Below are 24,389 nucleotides of genomic sequence, written 5' to 3' on the forward strand. Positions count from 1 at the left end.
TGTGTGCTGGCTGTAAGGATTCTATGTGAATGAGTTTGAGTAGTCTCAGCCCAATATCAAGTGAGGCATGACCTAAATGAACTAACTTGGCAGAAAGGCAAGACGATGGTTCGCATAGGGAATGGGAAAATCACATTGAAACAGGAGAGGGCCCAGTTGGGATGAAGGCATCTTGTTGGGAATGGAGGTGACTTCACCCTTAATCAAACTTGCTGTGCCTGACCTGAATATGATTGCAAATGTCCCAGGATTGTCCTGGGTCTTCAGGAATTCAACATTAATCTCCTGTATCCTGCTAAAGCAACCTTGCAGAAAAATCAAAGAGCATTAAAAAAATTGTGTGTGGTCCCAGTTTTCTTTAATCACTTTCATGATTGATTATAAAATTATCAGAGATGAGGAAGAAAAGTTGTATTGACTGACAGTCAAAAATCATCCAATCATCCAATCCAAAGAGCTTGTTCATGGTGCGGGGAAGCAGAGCTCTGCAGAGATAGGCCTGTTGGATGTCCAATGGTAGAAGCATGGGAGAACATAGATCATGCGATGAAACCTCCAGGAACATGTCTAGGATTGGCAACCCTAGGCCTGGGAGTACTGGATATTGCCAATGATGATATTGCCAAAATGGTGTTATATACTACCTTCTTCAACATCCCTCAGCATCTGCTCCAGAGCAGCTTTTGTACACAAGTCCCGAGCCCGCGTAGCTACTGCTGTAGTACCACTTGAAACTGCTTCCCGTATAACAGCATCTATGACCAAATAGGCTGCTTGATAATACTTTGCAAGGAAGATAGCAGTGTTTGTTTTTCCTGTAACAAAACATAAGAAAGCATAATACATTGTCAGAAGCTGCCTAAAGAATTAGAGATAGGAGCCTCACTTGAATCAATCCCTTCAAACTATCAATATCTATTTCCTCAATGGCTCCATGGATAAGTGCACTGAGCTAATTGGGTCAGCAAGTGCCCAGCTTCATTCTTCAACCAGTCTTTAGTTATCTGATAAAGCTGGAACAATCATAATTGATCTCAGCACCTCCAAGTTAGGGAGGAGAAGATTAGCCAAGGGTCCTGCTTCTGATTGTCATCCAGTGGCTCTAGCTGGAAAATGCAAGTGGGTAGATGTTGGGTGAAAGCAGGATTGGACCCAGTTGTGAACTCTTCACAGTCAAGCAGCTTTCCAATATTCACTGACTCAGCTCACATCTTGGAACCAATGTAACGCACTTGGGGAGAAGGGGTAAAAAATCCCAAAATATTGAGCTTTAAAAAAGGGGCTGGTAACGTGAACTGCACTGGAAACACAATGCCTGGACTTCATGTTCAATACCGAAGAAAGCTACTTGCAAAGATCTAGTGATCTCTTTGCTGTGGATTTCCCCTTTTCCGACATCACTTTGAATCTGGTGCCTGGTCAGGGGATCTCTGGCCGATCGGAAACAGTGATGTCATCAAACAGGGTAAGTAGCCAAACACAATGAAGTTTGTTTTTATTCTTTCATGGGCTAGCAAGGCCAGCATTTGTTTCCCATCTCTAATTGCCCTGAGAAAGTGGTGGTGAACTGCCATCTTAAATCACTGCAGTCCACCTGGTGTAGGTGCTGTCAGGAAGGGAGAAGTATTGTCACAGACAACAAACCAGGAAATAAAATGCACTGAATTTATCACTCGGAATTAAAGTTTTGCAGAGAGTGAAATAAATAACTGGGACATGTATTTGGTAAAAACTGAAATATCAAAATCAAAAACAAACTTTAAAAATAAAAATGTGATTTTTTAACCATAATGGATAAATTTGACATTCCACAAATATAAAATTAGTTTGTCAGGACTAGTGAGGCTGTTCAGCACTAATTATGTACTTAGTATGACTCTCTAAAAATCAAATTACACTTTAACCAACAAGGCATAGATTTACAAGGATTTTTACAGTAAGACTAATAGTGTAAAAGTGCAAGTTCTCACCAATTCAGTAATTTCTTCTTGATTTTAGTCTGGTGGGGGACTTCAACAAGGTACCCAATGGGAAAGTGTTGAATTACTAACAGCAACATCTGAATTTCTACATTTCACAGTGTGTGTGTGTTTGTGTGTGCATACGTGCGTGCGTGTGTATGGCCTCCAAAAGTTGCTGTCAGTTTCAGCAGAGCAAAGACAGTGAACATTGGGCAGTTTCACATTTGTTACTACTGGCCTATTATAATGCAAGGTTAAATTATTCACCCGGGGAAAAGTGTGAGCTCTTAAAGGATAGCTGGTCACTCTTAAAGCTACCCTGTTCATAAAGAAATGGGGAAATGGCTACTACACACATGCAGACTATTTTGCAGCTCAAGACCACCTCCTCCCCACCTCCACCCTGTGAAGCCCACTGCCAAAGCAACTTGGGCAGAGCTGGAATTAAGATTGAACATAAAATCACCTACATACTAAATCTGGGAACCAGGTATGGAGAAAACAGGGAAAGAACAGGGGAATGGGATTAATTAGATAGTCCTTTGAAAAAGCCAGCACAGGCACAGTGGATCAAAAGGCCTCCCTCCGGCTAAAATAACTTCAGCTCCAATTTAGCTTAATTTTATAATCTTTGATTGCAGAGAATTTTAGTACCACTTCAGTTCAAACAGCAACTGAGTCCAGACCCCACTGAAGCTGCGTACACAAGTAATCAGTAACAGGATTTTATACATCCATTTGGGAGTGTGCTTAGCTGTTCAGGGGCAGTGCGGAGGAGTTCTCAATGAGTATGCAGCGTTAAATCATCATACTAAGAAGCTGCAGACCACCAAGGAGAACATAGTAACTCTGGTATACACTATATCAGAAGCCGATTTGACTGGCATTCCAACGTTGGCCATATCATCCTAGCTTCAACAGGGATATATAGCACAGGGCTTTAACAATGGCATATATTACATGGCTTCAACAGGGATAAATAATACAAAGCTTTAAGGGAAGAATGTAAAACAGGCTTCAACAGGAACAAGTAACTCAGGTCTTCAACAGAGGAACACGGGCTGTCAACAATGACAGATAACACAAGCATCAAGAGGGACAGAGGTTGGGATTTTACAGAGTGTTGGTGGTTCAGGCCACCAGCTGGAAAGTCAACAGCAACCCTGCCTCAGCCGGTTATGGGAGACCTGACTGGATTTTACATTCAGCAGGCAATTAACTGCCTGCAGCCGATGCTCCTGATCCTTTAGGGGACAAGATCCTATAATCCGCAAGAGCTGCCGGCCAATTGGATGACAGCTCTTCAGACCCCGCAGCACCACCACAAGCAGTGGCCATGTTTCAGACTGCAACCAGACAGGACCAGCAACGAAGGAGAAGGACCTGGGACCCAGGTAATTGGGGTCAGGCTTGTTGGCACCATTCAGGCAGGCCCAGTGAAGGGTGGGTTGGGTCATCCAGGAGGGAATCCAGGGTGTTACTGAGCAGATGGTCCTTGACATTGGGAACTCCTCTGTGGATCCCTCAGTGAGCCTATAGGTTCCCAATCAAGAAGGCTTCCAAACATTGCAAGGAGACCACCAGGGTATACAAGTCTTCCTCCCCATATGGTGAAGTGCCCATAAATGGTCCTTGAGATCCTGAATCGGCCTAAGGGCCAGAAGGCCATCTGCCACCTTTCCTGCTGCAGGAAAATGCCAGCGATGGTGGGAAGGTGACAGGCACCTCTTGCCCCGGTCACCACACCCAACTTTTCACCCCCACCTGCCAGCCCACACCCTCGGGCCCAGTAAAATCTGCGCCTTACAACAGGGACATATAACACAAGGCTTCAAAAGAAACATAAAACCCAGAGCTTAACAAGGACATATAACCTATGGTTTCATTGAGGACATATAGTGCTTCAGGCAGGACATAGTACAAAAAGGTTTTCAACAGCTACATGTAATGTAGGGTGTCAATAGGGAACAATAGAAATAGGAGTTAGAGGCCATATGGCCCCTTGAGCCTGCTCCACCATTTAATAAAATCACAGCTGATCCTCGAATCCAACTCTACTTTCCGGCTGCTCCGCATATCTCTTGATTCTCGGCCTTCAATATATTAAACTACTGAGCCTCCAAACATTCACAACTCTGTGAATTGAGAAATTTCTGCCATCTCAGTCCTAAATGACTGTCCACTTATCCTAAGAATATGACCCCAAGTTCTGGACTCTCCAACAGCTACCCTATCAAGCCCTCTTATTTTTTATATATTTTAATGAGATCCACTTTCATTCTTCTAAACTCCAGACAGTATAGGTGCATTCTAGTAAATATCTCCTCATACATCAACCCTCTCATCCAAGGAATCAGTCGAGTTAATCTTTGTTGCACCCCTCTAAGATAAGTATATTGAGGAGGCATATCCGAATAGGGACGCATCATAATACAGTAAAACAACCAAGTCAGAGGGAGTACAGCTGCATTAAGTTGCAAGTGAGTAAGGCAAGGCTGGATGGCCTCTACTTTAATGCCAGGAGTATTACAGGGAAAACGGATGAGTTAAGGGTGAGGATTGACACAGGGAATTGTGATATAGTAGCCATCACAGAGACGTGGTTGAGGGAGGGGCAGGTTTGGCAGCTCAACATTCTGGGATATAGAATCTTCAGGCGAGACAGGGCAGGGGGTAAAAGAGGAGGAGGCATTGCATCATTAGTTAAGGAGTCAGTTACTGCAGTAAGGAGAGATGATATCTTGGGGGGGGCGGTGGGCATCGAATGAAGCTTTATGGGTAGGGCTTAGGAATAAAAAAAGGGCAGCCACATTGTTAGGTCTTTATTATAGGCCCCCAGATAGTCAGTGGGAAATTGAGGAGCAAATATGTGCACAATGTGTGGAGGTGTGTAAAAACAATAACAATAGGGTAATTATATTAGGTGATTTCAACTTTCCCAACATTAATTGGGATAGACATAGTGTTAAGGGCTTAGATGGAGTAGATTTCTTGAAATGTGTACAGGAGAACTTTTTAGGTCAATATGAAGAGGGTCCAATGAGGGACGGTGCAGTGCTGGACCTAATTCTAGGGAATGAAGCTGGACAGGTGGCTGAGGTGGTGGTGGGGGAGCATTTTAGTGGTAGCGACCACAACATGGTACAGTTTAAGTTTGTTATGGGCAAAGAAATAGACAAGTTATAAAAAAATGTTTTGGATTGGGGGAGAGTGGATTTTAGTAAAATAAGGCAGGATCTGGCCAAGGTAGACTGGGAACAGCTACTTGTGGGGAAATCTACGGAGGAGCAGTGGGGGGCGTTCCAAAAGGAAATGGGGAGGGTACAGACTCAACATGTTCCCTCTAGGGTGATAAGAAGGAGTAACAAGCCCAGAGAACCATGGATGACCAGAGATATTCAGGTTACGATGAGAAGGAAAAGAGAGGCTTTTAGTAGGTACAAGGGAAGCAAATCAGCAGAGGCATTAGTGGAGTACAGAAAGTGCAGGGTGGAGCTTCAGAAAGCAATTAGGAGAGCAAAGAGGGGATATGAGAAAGCTCTGGCTGGTAAAAGTAGGGAAAATCCCAAGACATTCTATAAGTATATCAATGGGAAGAGGATAACCAGGGAAAGAGTAGGGCCCATAAGGGACCAAGGGGGCAATCAATGTGTGGAGCCAGATGACATCGGTAGAGTGTTGAATGAACACTTCACATCCGTCTTCACCCAAGAGAATGAGGGTGAACGTATCAAACTCGGGGAGAGAGACTGCAAGGTTCTTAAGCAAATTGATTTAGGGAGTGACAAGGTATTGGAGGTGTTAGCAGGTTTACAAGTGGACAAATCTCCAGGTCCGGATGATTTGTGTCCCAGACTGTTGAGGGAGACAAGGGAGGAGATCGCAGGGGCTCTGACCCAAATTTTTAATTCCTCTATGGCCACGGGGAGGTGCCAGAGGATTGGAGAACAGCTAATGTGATTCTGCTATTTAAGAAGGGTTGTAGCGATAAGCCAGGGAACTACAGACCAGTGAGTCTCACGTCAGTGGTAGGGAAACTATTGGAGAAAATTCTGAAGGAGAGAATCTATCTCCACTTGGAGAGGCAAGGTTTGATCAGGGATAGTCAGCACGGCTTTGTCAGAGTGAGGTCATGCCTAACAAATTTGATTGAATTTTTTGAGGCGGTGACCAGGTGTGTAGATGAGGGTAGTGCACTTAATGTAGTTTATATGGATTTCAGCAAAGCCTTTGACAAGGTCCCACATGGGAGACTTATAAAGAAGGCAAATGCACGTGGGATACAGGGTAATTTAATAAGGTGGATTCAAAATTGGCTTAGTTGTAGGAGACAGAGGGTGATGACAGAAGGATGCTTTAGTGACTGGAAGCCAGTGTCCAGTGGCGTACCACAGGGATCTGTGCTGGGTCCCCTATTATTTATCATTCATATAAATTACATAGATGACTATGTGGGAGGTAGGATTAGTAAGTTTGCGGATGACACAAAGATTGGCCGGGTGGTTAACAGTGAACTTGAGTGTCTTGGGCTACAGGAAGATATAGATGGGATGGTCAAATGGGCAGATAAGTGGCAGATGGAATTTAACACTGAAAAGTGTGATGTGATACACTTTGGAAGGAGTAATTTGACAAGGAAGTATTCAATGAACGGCATGACACTAGAAAGTTCTGAGGAACAAAAGGACCTTGGCATGTGTGTCCATAGATCTCTGAAGGCGGAGGGGCATGTTAGTGGGGTGGTGAAAAAGGCATATGGGACATTTGCCTTTATCAATCGAGGCATAGATTACAAAAGTAGGGAGGTCATGTTGGAGTTGTATAGAACCTTGGTGAGGCCACAGCTGGAGTACTGTGTGCAGTTCTGGTCGCCACATTATAGGAAGGATGTGATTGCACTGGAGGGGGTGCAGAGGAGATTCACCAGGATGTTGCCTGGGATGAAACATTTAAGTTATGAAGAGAGGTTGGATAGACTTGGGTTGTTTTCGTTGGAACAGAGAAGGCTGAGGGACGACCTGATCGAGGTGTACAAGATTATGAGGGGCATGGACAGGGTGGATAGGGAGCAGCTGTTCCCCTTAGTTGAAGGGTCAGTCACAAGGGGACATAAATTCAAGGTGAGGGGCAGGAGGTTTAGGGGGGATGTGAGGAAAAACCTTTTTACCCAGAGGGTGGTGACAGTCTGGAATGCACTGCCTGGGAGGGTGGTGGAGGCGGGTTGCCTCGCATCCTTTAAAAAGTACCTGGATGAGCACTTGGCACGTCATAACATTCATGGCTATGGGCCAAGTGCTGGCAAATGGGATTAGGTAGGTAGATCAGGTGTTTTTCACGTGTCGGTGCAGACTCGATTGACCGAAGGGCCTCTTCTGCACTGTGATTCTGTGATCAGGACACATCATGAGATTACCCAGGCTTGGCCAAGTTGAGGATATAAGTTTTCAAAGTGTTTGCAGTAAAAAAAAACTAGAATGCATATGACCTTTCCGCCAGAAAACCCTTTCTCTGGAAGCTGATGACTAGCCTATGGGTCAGTCCATGATAAGCTAAGAAATTTGACCTGTGGGTTCGGATAAAATAAGTTGATGAATGGTCTATAAGTTGTACTGTAAAAAACTGATAGCTTGACCTCAGGGTCAAGTTATGGAGATGACTACACATGACGGAGAAACATCAGGATAGATAAGCAAAGTTTACATTTTGGAACATCATTTGTGCTAATGGTCAGGTCATTCCGTGATTGTCTTACAAATTCCTCCGTAACTGCGGTGGTGATGAACAGGTCATTCCATGTTTTATGTTGTAAACTCATTTGTAATTAAGGATGTAATCAATGAGATGTAAAAGGTAAGAACATTGTGAGCTAATGATGAGTTATCTCAAAGATGGTATATATAACTGACAGAACCTGTGTAACTTCAAATTGCCTTTAGAGCATTCTGAAAGGATGCTTTCCCCTGTGTGCACACTTATACTAAATAAAAACTGCTGCCTGAATCCATCTACTGTCGACTTTGTGTCGAATGTCTTTTAGATACTCCACAACAATATCATTCCTTAGGTATGGAGACCAAAAATGTACACTGTACTCCAGATGTTGTCTCACCAAAGTCCTCTACAATTGCACCAAGATCTATCAACCACCTTAAACATCATTCCCTCCACCACCGAAGCACAGTGGCAACAGTGTATACTATCTACAAGGTGCACTGCAGCAATTCACCAAGGCTCTTGTGACAGCACCTTCTAAACCTGTGACCTCTACCACTTAGAAGGACAAGGGCAGTAGATGCATAGGGGCACCACCTATCTGCAAGTTCCCCTCTAACCTACACACTATCCTAACTTGGAACTTTTTCACTGTTCTTTCACTGTCACTGGATCAAAATCCTGGAACTCCCTTCCTAACAGCACTGTGGGTGTACCTACACCACATGGACTGCAGCAGTTCAAGAAGGCTGCTCACCACCATCTTCTCAAGAGCAATAAGGGATGGACAATAAATACTGGCCTAACAAGAAACGACCACACTCCTTGAATGAATAAATAAAAAGGTTTCCTTATCCTTGTACTCCAACATCATTGCAATAAAGGCCAACATATCATTTGCCTTCATAATTGCTTGCTATACCTGCATGTTAACTTTGTGTGTTTTTTGTACAAGGATACCCAAATCCCCCTGAACATCAACTTCTAATAGCTTCTCACTATTTAAAAAATACCTGTCTTTTTATTCTTCCTACCAGGATGAATAACCTCACATTTCACATTCCATTCCATTTGTCACCACCCTGGCAACTCACTTATCCCGTCTATATCCCTTTGCAGACTCATTGTGCTCTCCTCACAGCTTATTTTTTTGACTAGTTTTGTAATCATGGTAAGTCACATTTAGTCCTTTCAGTCATTAATATAAATTGTAAAAAGCTGAGGCAACAAAACTGATCCAAACAGCATCCCACTATTAAAATCCTGCCAACACATTCCTACTCTCAGCTTTTTGTCCATTAACCAATCTTCTAACCATGCAAATATATTACCCCAGCCCAAGAGCCATTATCTTGTGCAACAACGTTCCACATGGTGCCTTATCAAATGCCATTTGAAAATCCAAATTTACTAGCCACATGTTTCCTTTATTTACACTACTAGTTACATCCTCAAGAAACTGTAACAGATTTGTCAAACACAATTTCCTTTCATAAAACCATGTTGATCCTGCCTAACCATTTTATGGTGGTCTGTCTTGTTGCCACTTCCTTAATAATAGATTCCAGCATTTTCCAGATGACTGATGTCAGACTAACTGGACTTAGTTGCCTGTTTTCTCTCTTCCTTCTTTCTTTCAAATGGGACAATATTTTGGGGTCTTGTCTGCTCTCTCAGGCGAACATAAACGATCCCCTGGCACTATTCAAATAAGAGCAGGGGAGTTATCACCAGAATCCTGGTCAATATTTATTCCCCAATCGAAATCATAAAAAAGCTGGTCATTATACTATTGCTGTTTATGGGAGCTTGCTGTGCACAAATTGGCTGTTGTTCAAAAGTAATTCATTGGATGTAAAGTGCTTTAAGGATATCCTGTGGTCATGAAAGTTGCAAGTGTCTTATTTTTCATGAATATTCATATTACAATTGCGACTTCTAATCTACAGGAATCCTTCCAGAATAGAGGGAATTTTGAAAACAACATGTCAAGAGATTGGAGATATTGGAGGTATAAAGGAGTGGGAGCAGAGCAGAGTTCAAAAAGAGTATCAGGAGTCAAATCAAACACATGAGAAATCAAAAAGTGATATCGTTATCAACAGAGAGAGGGAAGAAACAGAACACAGGATAGCCTGAGAATACTGCTAAACTTTTTATTTAACCTAAATTAGTCAACACGAAATTAAGACTTGTGTGATTCATCTGTATAAAAACTAACATCTAAATCTAATTGTATAATTTATCATATAATTAAAATCAGTGCTCAATAATCAATCAGATTTAGAGGACAAAGTTGAAATTAAATAATAAGGGATAGGAACACTTAAGAAGTCTGAATATTTATTTAAATTATAATCTAAGGATTTTGGACAATTAGAGTTAAGTAAAATCATTCCAGTGAACCTGCCTATATAATAAAGTGACACCAACAAAGCAGAAGCAGTTGATTGATGAGTATCTGATGAGTCTTTATTTATTTAAGTAGTAAATTTAGCAAGCTCATAAAAAGAGGACTGGCAGGGCAGTTTGAACCTGTAGAGTGTGCATCCTGTTCCATGTAGGAACTCCAGGAACTTCTTGTTCCTGGATAACCAGATGTGACACAAGTGGTGTCAGCTGCAGCAGCTCGAGCTCAGGGTTTCAGAGCTTGATCAGCAGCTGGTATCATAGTAGTGCATCTGCCAGGTTGAGATTTTTGTGGATAGTATCTTTATAGATGTTGTCACCTTGCAGCTTAAGGGTATACAGGCAGAGAGCAAATAGGTGACTATTAGGTAGGCAAGAAGGGCCAGACAGGTAGTGCAGAAGTCCCCAAGTGCCTTTCACTCACCAACCAGTATACAAGCAGTTCTGAATACTGGTGATAGTGACAGTTATGTTTTTGTGCAGCCAAAGCCAAGTCTATGGCACCAAGGCTAGCTCAGTTGTAGGGGGGTAGGGTAGGAATAAGTTTGAAAAAAACAATAGTGATGGGGAATTCAATAGTTAGGGAACAGACAGGCATTTGTGTGGCTGCTGAAGTGAATCCAGGAAGGTATGTTGCTTCCCTGGTACCAGGGCCAACAATGTCACAGGACTGCTGCACAGCACCCTGAGAGGGCAGGGTGAACAATCAGCAGTCATAGGCAATATCAGTACCAATGGCATAGGTAGAAAGAGGGGTGTGGTCTGGCAGTCAAAGTTTAGGGAGTTAGGAGGGAAACTAGCAAGTAGGTCCTTAAAGTTCGTAATCTCCAGACTACTCCTGGTACCATGTGCCAGTTAGTGTAGAAATAGGAGGTTAGAGCAGATGAATGCGTGGTTGAGAGTGGAAATTGCACAGGCACTGGCAATAATCTTTCAATGTTCCCTGGATTCGGGTGAGGTGCCGGAAGCCTGGAGAATTGCAAACATTTCGTCATTGTTCAAAAAAGATTGTAAAGATCTGCCCTACAATTATAGACCAGTCAGTTTAACTTTGGTGATAGGGGACTTAGAGAAACGATTATTCGGGATAGAACTAATAGTCACATAGCAAACGTGGACTAACTTGGAAGAGTCCACATGGATTTGTTAAAGGAAAATCATGTCTAACTAACTTGCTGGAGTTTTTTGAAGACGTAACAGAGATGGTAGATGAGGGCAAGGCTGCTGATGTGGTGTATATGGACTTCTAAAAGACATTCAATACAGTGCCACACAACAGACTTGTGAGGAAAGTTATAGGTCATGGAATAAAAGGGACAGTAGCAACGAGGATGCAAAATTGGATGAGGGATACGAAACAGAGAGTAATGGTTAATGGGTATTTTTCGGGCTGGAAGAAGGTTTGTAGTGGAGTTCCCCGGGGTCGGTATTGGGGCCCTTGCTTTTCCTGATATATATAAATGATCTAGATCTTGGTGTGCAGGGGATGATTTCAAAGTTTGCGGATGACACAAAACTTGGGAGAATTGTAAACTGTGAGGAGGACAGTGTGGAACTTCAAAAGGACACTGACACATTGGTGGAGTGGGCAGATAGGTGGCAGATGAAGTTCAATGCGGAGAAGTGTGAGATGATACACTTTGGTACAAAGAACATGGAGAGAAGTATAAAATAAAGGATACTATTCTAAAAGATGTGCAGGAGCAGAGAGACCTGGATGTATATGTACATAAGTCATTAAAGGTGGCAGGACAGGTAGAGAGAGCTGTTTCTAAAGCATACAGTATTCTAGGCTTCATTAATAGGGGCGTAGAGTATAAGAGCAGGGAGCTTATGATGAACTTATATAAGACACTGGTTAGACCTCAGCTGGAGTACTGTATACAGTTCTGGGAGTGCCACACTATAGGAAGGATGTGAACACATTGGAGAGTGTAAGAACATAAGAAATAGGAACAGGGTAGACCATTTGGCCCCTCAAGTATGCTCTGCCATTCAATAAGATCATGGTTCATCTTCTTGTGTTTCGATTTCCACATTCCCTTCTAACCCTGATAACCTTTGATTCCCTTGCCTAACAAGAACCTATCTACCTCTGCCTTACAAATATTCAATGACCCTGCCTCCACCATCTTCTGAGGCAGAGAGTTCCAAAGTCACACAACCCTCTGAGAGAAAAAAAATTCTCCTCATCTCTGTCCTAAAATGGGGATCCTTAATTTTAAAACAGTGCCCCCTAGTTCTTGACTCACCCACAAGAGGAAACATCCTATTGACGTCTACCCTGTCAAGGCCGTTCAGGATCTTGTATACTTCAATCAAATCACCCCTCACTCTTCTAAACTCCAGTGGAAACAAGCCTAGTCTGTCCAACCTTTCCTCATAAGACAACTCACCCATTCCAGGTATCAATCTAGTAAACCTCCTTTGAACCGCCTCCAATGCATTTACATCCTTCCTTAAGTAAGGAGACCAAAACTGCACACAGTATTCGAGGTGCGGTCTCACCAATGCCCTGTAAAACTGAAGCATAACATCCTTACTTTTATGTTCAATCCCTCACGTAATAAAGGATAGCATTCCATTAGCCTTCTTAATTACTTGCTGTACCTGCATACTAACTTTTTGTGACTCGTTCTAGAACACCTAGATCCCCCTGCACCTCAGAATTATACAGCCATTCTCCATTTAAGTAATGCTCTGCTTTTTTGTTCTCCCTGCCAAAGTGAACAACTTCACATTTTCCCACATTAAACTCCATTTGCCAGATTTTTGCCCACTCACTCAACCTATCTATATCCATCTGCAACCTCCTCAGGTCCTCTTCACAACTTACTCTCCCACCTATCTTTGTGTCATCTGCAAATTTAGCTACCATGTCTTCACTCTCCTCATCTAAGTCATTGATATAAATCGCAAAAAACTGAGGCCCCGGTACAGACCCCTGTGGGGCTTCATTCGTCACATCCTGCCAATCAGTAAAAGACCTTTTTATGCATACTTGCTGCTTTCTGCCAACCAGCCAATCTTCTACCCATGCTAATACGTTACCCCCTACACCATGCGCTTTTATTTTCCATAATAATCTTTGATGTGGCACATTATCAAATGCCTTCTGGAAATCCAAGTACAGTACGTCTACAGGCTCCTCTTTATCCACTGCACATGTTACTCCTTCAAAAAACTCCAATAAATTGATTAAACACAAAACCATGCTGACTCTTCCTGATTGCCTTGAGCTCTTCTAAGTGCCCAGCTATAAGCTCCTTAATGATCAAATCTAATAACTTCTCCCCGACTGATGTCAAGCGAACTGGTCTATAGTTTCCTCTTTTCTGCCTCCCTCCCTTCTTGAATAGAGGGGTTATATTTGCTACTTTCCAATCTGATGGAACATTTCACGAATCTAGTGAATTTTGGAAAATTAACACCAGCGTATCGACTACCTCATTAGCCACCTCTTTTAAGACCCTAGGAGGTAGTCCATTGGGACCCGGAGACTTGCCAGACTGCAGTTCCATCAATTTGCTCGCTACTATTTCCCTAGTGATTTCAATTTCACCAAGTTCCTTTCTCCTGTTCACCTCCTGATTTGCAGCTATTACTGGAATGCTTTTTTTATATCCTCTATAGTGAACACAGAAGCAAAATATTTGTTCATTTCTTCTGCTATTTCCTTATTATTTACTAATGACTCCCCACTGTTACTCACCAGAGGAGCAACACTCACTTTACTTACTCATTTCCTTTTTAATTACCTGTAGAAACTCTTGCTATCTGTTTTTACATTTCTAACTAGCTTCTTCTCATACTCTTAATTTATTTCTCCTGATTAACCTTTTAGACATTGCTCTTCTTTATATTCTGTCCAATCATCTGTCCTGCCACTCATCTTTGCAGAGTTCTATGCTTTTTCCTTAAGTTTGATGCTTTCCTTAACATCTTTAGTTAACCACAGATGGTGGGTCCTACCCTTAGAATTTTCCTTTATAGTAGGAATGTACTTATTCTGAATACTCTGAAATATCCCCTTAAATGTCTGCCACTGCTTCTGTATTGATCTATCCTCTAGTCTAGTTTCCCGGTTCACTTCAACTAGTTCAGCTTTCATCCCCACAAAGTTGCCCTTATTTAAGTTTAAGATACGAGTCTTAGACCCACTCTTCTCCCTTTCAAACTGGATGTAAAATTCAATCATATTGTGGTCACTGCTACCTAGGGGTGCCTTTACTTTGAGGTCATTAATTAATCCTGTCACGTTACACAATACCAAGTCTAATATAACCTGCTCTCTGGTTGGTTCCAGAACATACTGCTCTAAGAAACTATCTCGAAAGCATTCTAAGAACTCCTCATCTGATTCACTTACTTTGATAGTAATGCTACGTGCATTCAGATAAAGAGCCTTCAGTTTTGTTTTTTTGTTACCTTTGTAACATCTAGTCTTGACTGTTAATGTATTCTTAGGTTTTTTCTTTCTGTCCTTTCCTGCCATTCTCTGACCCTCATTTCTCATATTACATCTTGAATTGCTACCTCTATCCAAGCTTGATCCCTCACCCCTCTTGTTTAGTTTAAAGCCCTCTCTACTACCCTAATTATGCGGATTTACGAGGACACTCGTTCCAGCATGGTCCAGGTGTAAACCGTCCCAATGGTACAACCCCCACTTTCCCCAGTACTGATGCCAGTGCCCCACAAACCGGAACCCACTTCTCTCCCACCAGTCTTTGAGCCACACATTTGTCCCTCTAATCTTATTTGCCCTATGCCAATTTGCACATGGATCAGGTAATAATCTGGAGATTAGTACCTTTGAGGTTCTGCTTCTTAATTTCGGACCTAGCTCCTCATACTGACTTTGCAGAAACTCTTTCCTAGTTCTATCTATGTCATTGGTTCCTACATGGACCATGACAACTGGATCTTCCCCCTCCCACAGCAAGTTCCACTCCAGCCCTGAGCAGATGTCCTGAACCCTGGCACAGGGCAGGCAACATAGCTGTCTGGACTCTCGCTGTTTGCTGCAGAGAACAGTGTCAATCCCCCTCAGTATACTATCCCCTACTATCACTATATTCCTTTTTGCTCCCCCAGCTTGAACGGCTTCCTGTACCACAGTGCCATGGCCAGCCAGCTCCTCCACCTTGCAGACTTTGCTATCAACCTCGCAGGTTGTGAGCACCTCAAACTTGTTTGACAATTGAAAAGCATGAGGCTCCTCCTCTACTGTCTGCTCAGTCCCATTACCTGCCTCACTGACAGTCACATCCTCCTGCCCCTCACTGCTGGCCAAAACAACTGACCCTCTTCTAAGAGGTGTGACTGTCTTCTGGAACAAAGTCTCCAGGTATTTCTCCCCCTCCCTTATGTTGCACAGTGTCTGCATTTCGGCTTCCAGATCAATAATCCTGACCCGGAATTCCTCAAGCTGTTTAAACTTCCTGCAGACGTGTTTGTCATGGATCGTCTTGGCATTCAAAAGCTCCCACATTTCACAGCTGCAACAGAGCTTTATGAGAATGGTTCCAGGGATGAGACACTTCAGTTATGCGGAAAGATTGGAGAAGTTGGGACTGCTTTCCTAGGAGAGCAGAAAGCCAAGAGGAGACTTGATAGAAGTTTTCAAGGTCATGAGGGGTGTGGACAGAGTGGATAGGGAGAAAATGTTCCTGCTCGTAAACAAATTGAGAACCAGGGGGCACAGTTTTAAAGTGTTTTGCAAAAAAAACAAATGCAAGGTGAGAAAAAACATTTTCACACAGCGAGTCGTTAGGGTTTGGAATGCGCTGCCTGGAAGTGTGGTGGAGGCACGTTCAATAGAGGCATTCAAGAGGGCATTGGACGATTATTTAAATAGAAACAATGTGCTGGGTTACAGGGAAAAGGCAGGAGATTGGCACTAAGTTAAAATGCTCAGAGAGCTGGTGCAGACACAATGGGCCGCATGGCCTCCTTCTACACTGTAACAATTCTGTGACTGGAGAGATGGCGAAGGAAAGAGTGCTTTGGGTTCTGGGATGCAGGAACCTGTTCTGGGGAAGATAGGACCTGTACATCTGGACAGGTTGCATCTGAAGAGAGCTGGGACCAAGGTTTGCTAGTGCTATTGGGGAGGGTTTGAAATAACTTGTTAGAGGTGTGCAAACCAGGAGGTGATATCAGAGAATAAAACAAAGGTGTACAGAGAATTGGGAGAGACAGACAGAAATAGAGAAGGAAATGGTAAGGAATTAGGTGGGATCAGAGTAAGAGGGACTGTAATAGGATCTAAATTAGGGTTACTGTGTGTTTAAGTGAATGTGCAGAGTGGGGTAAATAAGGTTGGTGAGCTGCAAGCACAGATAGCTATGTGGAAATATGAGGTGGCGATAATGGACACCTGGCTCAAAGAAGGGCAGGATTAGGTATTAAATATTCCTGTATACAAGGTGTTCAGAAAAGATAGGAAAGGAAGAAAAGAGGAAAAGTAGCAGTATTGATAAAAGAGAATCTGGAGAGAGAGGATGCCCCAGAGGGGTCAAGGACAGAATCTATTTGGTCAAAGCTAAGAAACAACAGAGGTATCATTACTTTGCTGTGTGTTTTATACAGGCTGCCAACTAGTTGGAAAGATATATAGAAAAAAAGTGCAAGGAAATTGCAAAGAGGTGCAAGAATTATAAAGTATAGTGGGGATCTTTAATAATGTACATCACTAATATAGACTTAGACAGTGGAAGTGCAAAGGAAAGGACAATTCCTAGATTGCGTTCTGGAGAATTTTCTACATCAGTATGTGTCCAGCTCAATGAGGAAGAAGGCATTGCTACATTTGGGGATAAGGTGGATGAGATGGATTAAGTGTCGGCAGTGGTCATAGTATTATAAGGTTAAGGTTGGCTATTAAAAGGGCCAAGAAAAAATCCAGAATAAGAATAATTAACTGAGGGAGGGTCAATTACAATGGGGTAAGAACAGATCTGGCCCAGTTAAACTGGAATCAATGATTGGATGGAACAATGGGCTGTCTTTAGAGGGGAGGTAGATCAGTACAGTCAAGGTACATTCCCAAAAGAGGGAAACGTAGGGCAAACAAATCAAGAGCTCCTTGGATGAAAAAAGTCATGGGGTAGAATTTTCTGCCTCTTGGGCGGAGGGGCCCGACCCAATCTCTGGCGGGCGGGGAGCTGATCTCCGCCGAAGAACCGCCATTTTACGTGGGCGGGCCAATTAAGGCCCACCCGGCGTGACATCCGGTGGGAAGTGCTATGCACTTCCTGTGCGGGCTGGGGAGGGATTCCCCAAATGTGAGAGTGCGTTCTTTTTCGCGTGCGCACGAAAGAGTACACATCTCCCTGAGGCAAAGTGCAGCCTCAGGGAGATCGCTTCCACTTTGAAAAAGACTAAAAATAGAAAAAAAAATTCTCTAACATGTCCCCCTCATGTGACAATGTCACATGAGCTGGGGCATGTTCATAATTTACACTATAACTTGGTGGATGAGGTTTCATGTTTTTTCTAGTTCCCGCCGGGGCTCCTGGCCTGTCCGCCAACTTTAAGGTTGGATGCAGGTCCTTTAATTGTTTAAATGATCCTGTCAATGGCCTCAATTGGCCAATGACAGGTCGGCGGGCCCGCAGCTGTTTTTGCAGTGCCCCCGCCTTCCTGAAAATTTAAATGGGGTGGGATGACGTCGGGGGTTCCGCCCGATGTCATCCCACATCATTTTAAGCGTCGGCAAGCGGGCCCCGCCCCCTGCTTGCCGACGGCAAAATTCTGCCCATAGAGTGTGAGATGAAGGAGAAAAACGAGACATATGACAGATGTCAGGTGGATAACATATGTGAGCAGGCTCAATATAGAAGGTTCAAATTGCGTTTAACTAACTTGCTTGAGTTTTTTTGATGAGCTAACAGAGAGATTTGATGAGGGGAATGTAGTTAATGTAGTGTACATCGACTTTCAAAAGGCATTTATTAAAGTGCCACATAACAGGTTTGTCAGCAAAGTTAGAGCTCATGGAATAAAAGGGACTGGAGCAGCATGGGTACAAAATTGGCTGAGTGACAGGAGTCAGAGTGGTGGTGAATGGTTGTTTTTGGATTGGAGGAAGGTATATGTTGGGTTACCCTGGGATTTGTATTAGGACACCTGCTGTTCTTGATATATGTTAGTGACATAGACTTGGGTGTGTAGGGCACAATTTCAAAACTTGCAAGTATTGTGAACTGTGAGGAGGGTGGTGTTAAACTTCAAATTGAAATAGACAGACTGGTGTAACAGGCGTACATGTGACAGGTGAAATTTAATATAAAGAAGTACAAAGTGATTTTTGTTGGTAGGAAGAATGAGGAGAGGCAATATAAAATAAAGGATTCAAATCTAAAGGGGGTGCAGGAGCAGAGGGACCTGGGGGTATATGTGCACAAATCATTGAACATGGCAAGGCTGGTTGATAAAGTAGCTAATAAAGTTTATGAGTACAAAAGCAAGGATATTATGATAAACCTCTATGAAACACTGGTTTGGCCTCAACTGGAGTATTGTGTCCAGTTCTGGGCACCACAATTTAGGAACGATGTGAAGACGTTAGAGAGGAGGTGAAAAAGATTCACAAGAAAGTGTCCAGGAATGAGGAACTTCAGTTATATGGATAGATTGGAGAAGCTGGGCCTGTTCTCCTTGAAGAAGAGAATATTAAGAGCAGATTTGATGGATGTGTTCAAAATCATGATGGGTCTGGACAGAGTAGAGAGGGAGAAAATGTTTCCATTGGTGGAAGGATTGAGAATCAGAAGGCAGTTTAGGTAACTGGAAAAAGAAGCAACAGTGACATGAGGAAAAGGTTTTTTACACAGTATGTGGTTAAATGGGTGGATTTCTTCACCTGCTGCTTGCTGTACACCTGATAGGTACAGAGCTGTGTCAAACCATCAGTGCCAAATAGCACACAAGCATCTTAACAAAAAGCACTTGCAAGGGATGGCTGCGCTACAAGTTGATGTAGCTGCAGGAAGCTGAAGCAGGTGAATGGGAAAGCCCTCTATGGTCCGATTAAAACAGTTATGCTGAACCTGCACCAATGGTTACAGGTGTCACCATTCATTTACCTTCAGGAAGTTTCAAGGAACCCTGGTCATATGGAAAGGGTGGGGAGTGAGATCTTTTTCCTCTTCACTACATCTGAGGAATGCCAATTACCTTAACATACTGAAGAACAAAAGTTACCCAGGTATGTTTTCAGAACGTGGGACATGTGCTCCATTCATTTCCAGAAATGGTCTACAGTATTGCAGCGCAGATGAACATGTATTTTAATGTGTGAAGTGTAACGTTACTTGTGTTAAGTGTTTAACATTCCACTGCCATTTTACATGAGGAGGTTAATTAAGAAATGACACAGAACTTTAGTGTGAAAAAATGTTAGATAATGTGCTAATGAAGCAGGAAACGTGAAATGAAAGTGGAAAGAAGGGATCCTGTTTTGTGTCCAAAAGCAGAACAAAAAGGATTTGGGTGAAATTACTGATGGAATGTTTCCGATCAATACCAAGCTATTAACTAGATGAATGAAGCGACAGGATGCAATGGAAAGAAATTAATTAAAACAGGTATAGTATCAAACATTCCCAGTCAGCTCAAAGCTCCTTCGACAGCACCTTCCAAACCCATGACCACTACCATCTAGAAGGACAAGGGCAGCAGATAGATGGGAACGCCACCACCTGGAAGTTCCCCTCCAAGTCACTCACCATCTTGACTTGGAAATATATCACCGTTCCTTCAGTCGCTGGCTCAAAATCCTGGAACGTCCTTCCTAAAAGCACTGTGGGTGTACCTACACCGCTTGGACTGCAGCGGTTCAAGAAGGCAGCTCACCACCACCTTCTCAAGGGCAGCTAGGGATGCGCAATAAATACTGGCCCAGCCAAGCAAAGCCCACATCCCATGAATGAATTTTTAAAAAGCTGTAGCATACTTAACGGAGCAAAGCTCCCTCCACCCACCTGTTGAATATCCTAGTGCTGTAAAAAAGGGGCGAGGTTTTCTTTCCTCCCACTCAGCTGCTCTTGACACAAGGCCTCAGGAACCCATTGCACTACACTGTTCTTGCCCAGCCTGAGTTAGAAGGTCGGGAGAGAAAGGACCGGCTTCATTTCCAGGTAAGTAAGTAGGAGCGGAGTGGCAATCCAACTCTGATTGCTTCTCCATGGAAGTTACAGGCCATAGTATATACACAAGAGCATAAGAACACAAGAAATAGGACCAGCATCTGGACACCCTACGTTCAAAACTCCACTGGGATATTGATAATATCTCTGATTAGAGCAAATCGATGCCTCTGGGACTCATGGTCCGGTGCATGAAAAAAATGTGCAATCTTGCAAGTCAGGAATTCTTCAGCAGAAGCCGATATAGTGAAACATAAATGAACAAGCTGGTGTCATTGTGGCATTAAAATCTAATCTACAGGGGCCACTTAGAATACAAACATCAGGCATTTGCTTCTGTCGGTTGCCCCTCTAATTACTGGATTGTTTGTCACAATCTAGCTCTCTTTTTTTCATGTGTAATTACAGTGCTGTGGAGTGTGGACTTGTGATGGAATTTACTTGTACCTGAGAGAGGAGCTCCATGTACAATAAAGGCGATGCCTCTGCGGTTTCGAGCAGCACATCCTTCGGGTGATAGGTCAAGTCCTAGGTACCTGCCGATGGCCATGGAAACTGGGTTAACTTCCAGTTCTCCAACTCCCAAGTTGATAACTGTTTCTGTTTTCTTTCCTGCACCAAACACACAAATATCACAAATAAATCATTTTCCGCTAAATAATTTGCTTAGCTTCATTACTTCCTTACATTTACGTTAAACTCTTTGATGAGGATGCTAGGCATGGTCTTTCAATAGTACAATATTCCTCCTTTCCTGATCACCTCCTATTTTCAGCATCCCCCCAATATAAATGGTTATCCTTTCCCCACTTTTCTTGATGATCCAATTAAAACTCACCCAAATTAGAATAATGGTATTTCAATCCTGGATGAAACCCCATCATTTTTTTATGACTTGGTTAGAAGCCAGTAATGTTTGTTGTAAAGTAGACGAAATTTGAAATCCATGGTATTCGCAAAAAGCATAAAGCCAAAAGCTTGCATCGTTTTACACACAGAGAAGAATTTTTACTCTTCAAGAATCAACAAAGTAAATGGTCAATAATAGTTATCGTGTGCTCTTATAGAATGAACATGAGGTAAAATGAGTTAACAGGCAAACTGTGGTTGGAACACACACGTCAAACTGTACATTAAAGGCAGAAACAAACAAGACAGACTCCACCAACTTCTCAGAACCCATCCAGAAGTCAGTGATCACTGTTAGTCACAAAAATTATTTAAAACTCTGGCCTGAATTTTCCAGTTGGCGGGGGTGTGCGGAGCGGGAGCGGGTGCAGGTCCGATCGCCACCCGTGATCGGGTCTGTGCTGCCATTTTACACGGGCAGGCCAAGTGAAGCCCGCCCAGCATATTTCTCGGCTCCCAAGGATAGCGGGAACGGGCAGGCGGTGGCGGGCATACACAGACCGCCAGGTCCAATGGCGACCCGGCAGCCTGTTTAAATGAAGGTCTGGCAGCCTTCTCTAGGCTGCTCACAATGTCAAGTACAAGGCCACAGCAGAGGGCTTCTGGTGAGCAGGCCAGGCCGGAGGGTATGGCAGCGGGACAGGCCAGGCCGGAGGGTAGGGCGGGGGGGCCAGTGTGCCCCTCGTTTTTCGGATGACTGCCTTGCTGCCCTCCTTGAGGAGGTGGTAGCATGGCGGGAGGTGCTGGTCCCCCAGGGTGGGAGAAGGAGGCCCCCCACCACGTGATGAAACATGCCTGGGAGGAGCTGGCGGAGGTGGTGAGCTCCCGCGACATGGTGCAGCGCACCTGGATCCAGTGTCGCAAGCGCGTCAATGACTTGTTGCGCTCTGGCAGGGTGAAAACCATGTTGGCTTACCCCCCCACTGCTGCCGCACCCCCCAAGTCCGAGTATCATGACTGCATTGAATCACTGATGGCATTTGTCCTTTGCTGGGTGGGCAAGCAGATACTGCCCATTCTGAGGTCAGCTTGAGAGGGTGATGAAGAGATGTGTTTTGCCCCCGCAGCATGTGTTACACTGAGTCCCACATGACTGGTGTGGAGACAACTGGGAGGAGCTGCACCTAGGCACTGTGTTAGAACTCCAGGACATGTTCTAGTTAGGGTGATGAAATGGTGGGAGGGGAGCTTCAAGGTGGCGTGGCAATGAACCATCTGCTGCACTCTGCGCTCCACGGGCTTGCGCCTCCTTGCTATGGAAGGATATACCGTGTGGTGCTTAATGTGATGTAGGCAGCACGTGTCCAAGGGGGGTGGTGGGAGAGTGGGGAGCAGGCCTAGCACCTTTGTGTGAGTGTTCGGCAGCAGCGGGGTGAGGAGGCACTGGAGCCCTACAATGTCCCACTCTGGTTGAGGTGGGCCGTGTGCGAACAGAGTCCATGTGCAATTTTCACTAATCAATGTTCGTCTCTCATTTTCAGGAGAAGAATGCTCATAATGCGGCAGAGCGTGTGAGGACTGGCGGCGGCCAGGCACAGATCACTATTCTAAGCTGTTTTAAGCAGGAGGCCCTGGATCTGGAGAGGCGCTATGCACCCAGGTCCACTGGTGTCGGTGAGGCTGGGATGCCGCGGCCAGGTATTTATGCCCACCAGTCAGGTCAGCACTGTCCTCCCAACAGCCATTGCACTGCTGAATGGTAAATTATTTAATTTTGCAACATGGCTTGATCATTGCTTATGGAAGGATGAGCGCACAATGATCCGGGGGACAGGGATGGGCCTTGTCATTGTCTCCAAGCTAAGTGATCCACTGTCCTCGTTCTTCCTTCCAGCATCATCGGACCAGGGCTGGGGAGAGGAGCAGCAGGGTCCCCCTCTCACACCTGAGAGGGCCTGAAGTCTCACCAGCATCACACCATTTCTGTGAGGCAGGCACCAGTGCAGATACTAGCACCTTGATGGGAATTAGAACATCGGCTAGTGTCCCAGGGCACAGTGGTGATGGCACTTCACAGTCGCTGGAGAAGCTGGCAGAGACAGAGAGTGCCCATGGCGCCAGCAGTCGGAGGACTGCAGGGGACCAGGCACATACTCAGTCGGTGGCTGATGATGAGCCTCTGGAGTCGTCCGCGACACAGCAGGTGCAGGAAATGTGGCCGGGTGTGCAGGAGCATCTGGGGGAGATACATGAGGCTATGCTTGGCTTGGTCTCCATGGTGGAGGAGACTACGTGGGTGCTCGCTGAAGCAATGAGCCACATGTCTGGGTGCCAAGCGTCCTCTATGGACAGAGTGGCGACTCTCATGGAGAGGCTCCTCCAGGAGACCCATCAGGGGATGTGCTGTGACCAGCAAGCCCTCACATTAGCACTGACCTCAGATGGTCAGTGCCAGTGTGGGAGATGGTGTGGGCATCAAGTTTCCCAGCTCGGTACCCATCCACCCACGGTGAGCAGGGAAGTCTGAAGCGAGCTCACGTCAGCGCAGCAGCTGCCTGGCATCTCTGCGGGGTCCTCTCAGGGCGCTCTGGATGAGGGCAGCCACTCCTCTGCCCCTCTCCCAGTGACCATATCATCCGGTGAGGCTGCGACGATTGGGGAGATGCCAGCTGTGGAACTGGCAGCTCCCTCCCAGGTGGGCCAGCACAGGCTCCACAGACCAGAGGATGACTGCCAAGGTCATCGAGGCTAACAGGGCAGCAGGATCAACAGGCTGTCTCAGATGCCAGTCCCAGAGATGGGGCAACGGCAAGGTGTAGCAGCCGGAAATGAAAGCATAAGGTATCTTAGGCACACCACGGGTTTTTCACTGGTGCTTTTGTGTTGGCCCGAGATGAGGTCCTTATGATTTTATTTGATTTGTAACACTATTCTCTTTCTTTTGGAATAAGTTGGTTTGCTTGACAGAATAAATTCAGATACGTCACCATGGCTGAGGGTGCCTCTTTTCTTCTGCATGTGTATGGTTTCCAAAACTGTAATGAGTGCTTTGTTGGACATTCAGCTTTGCTAACAAGGCCCTTAGTTACTGTTCCTAACCTGGCAGATTTTGCACTTAGGTGTTGAGTATCGAGGTGGCAGCCCAGGCTTGTCCTGGAGGTCCATCTGTGCTGTGCTAGCTGAAGGTTCATTGGATTAAAGCCTCCCGGGTGTCCCTGCCTCCCAGGAGTTTGCCCGGGTCAGCGTCTACCCCCTCAGCATTTCCCTGTGCATGCTTTTCCTCAGACTCACTGCTGGACTCTTC

The 24,389-nt window shown here is 44.5% G+C and overlaps 1 protein-coding gene across 1 annotated transcript in view; it reads right to left on the reverse strand.

The window, feature by feature from the left end:
- Positions 1–24,389, reverse strand: part of LOC144682290 (hydrocephalus-inducing protein homolog) — a 151,962-nt gene that overhangs the window by 81,876 nt on the left and 45,697 nt on the right. The window contains exons 9-10 of the mRNA XM_078544766.1: positions 20,684–20,848; positions 645–815 (exon numbers count right to left, since the gene is read on the reverse strand). Coding sequence (XP_078400892.1) covers positions 645–815; positions 20,684–20,848 — 336 coding nt within the window. The remainder of the gene's footprint in view (positions 1–644; positions 816–20,683; positions 20,849–24,389) is intronic.

Source organism: Cetorhinus maximus, chromosome 6 (assembly GCF_964194155.1).
Source record: "Cetorhinus maximus chromosome 6, sCetMax3.hap1.1, whole genome shotgun sequence".
NCBI classification, from domain to species: domain Eukaryota; kingdom Metazoa; phylum Chordata; class Chondrichthyes; order Lamniformes; family Cetorhinidae; genus Cetorhinus; species Cetorhinus maximus.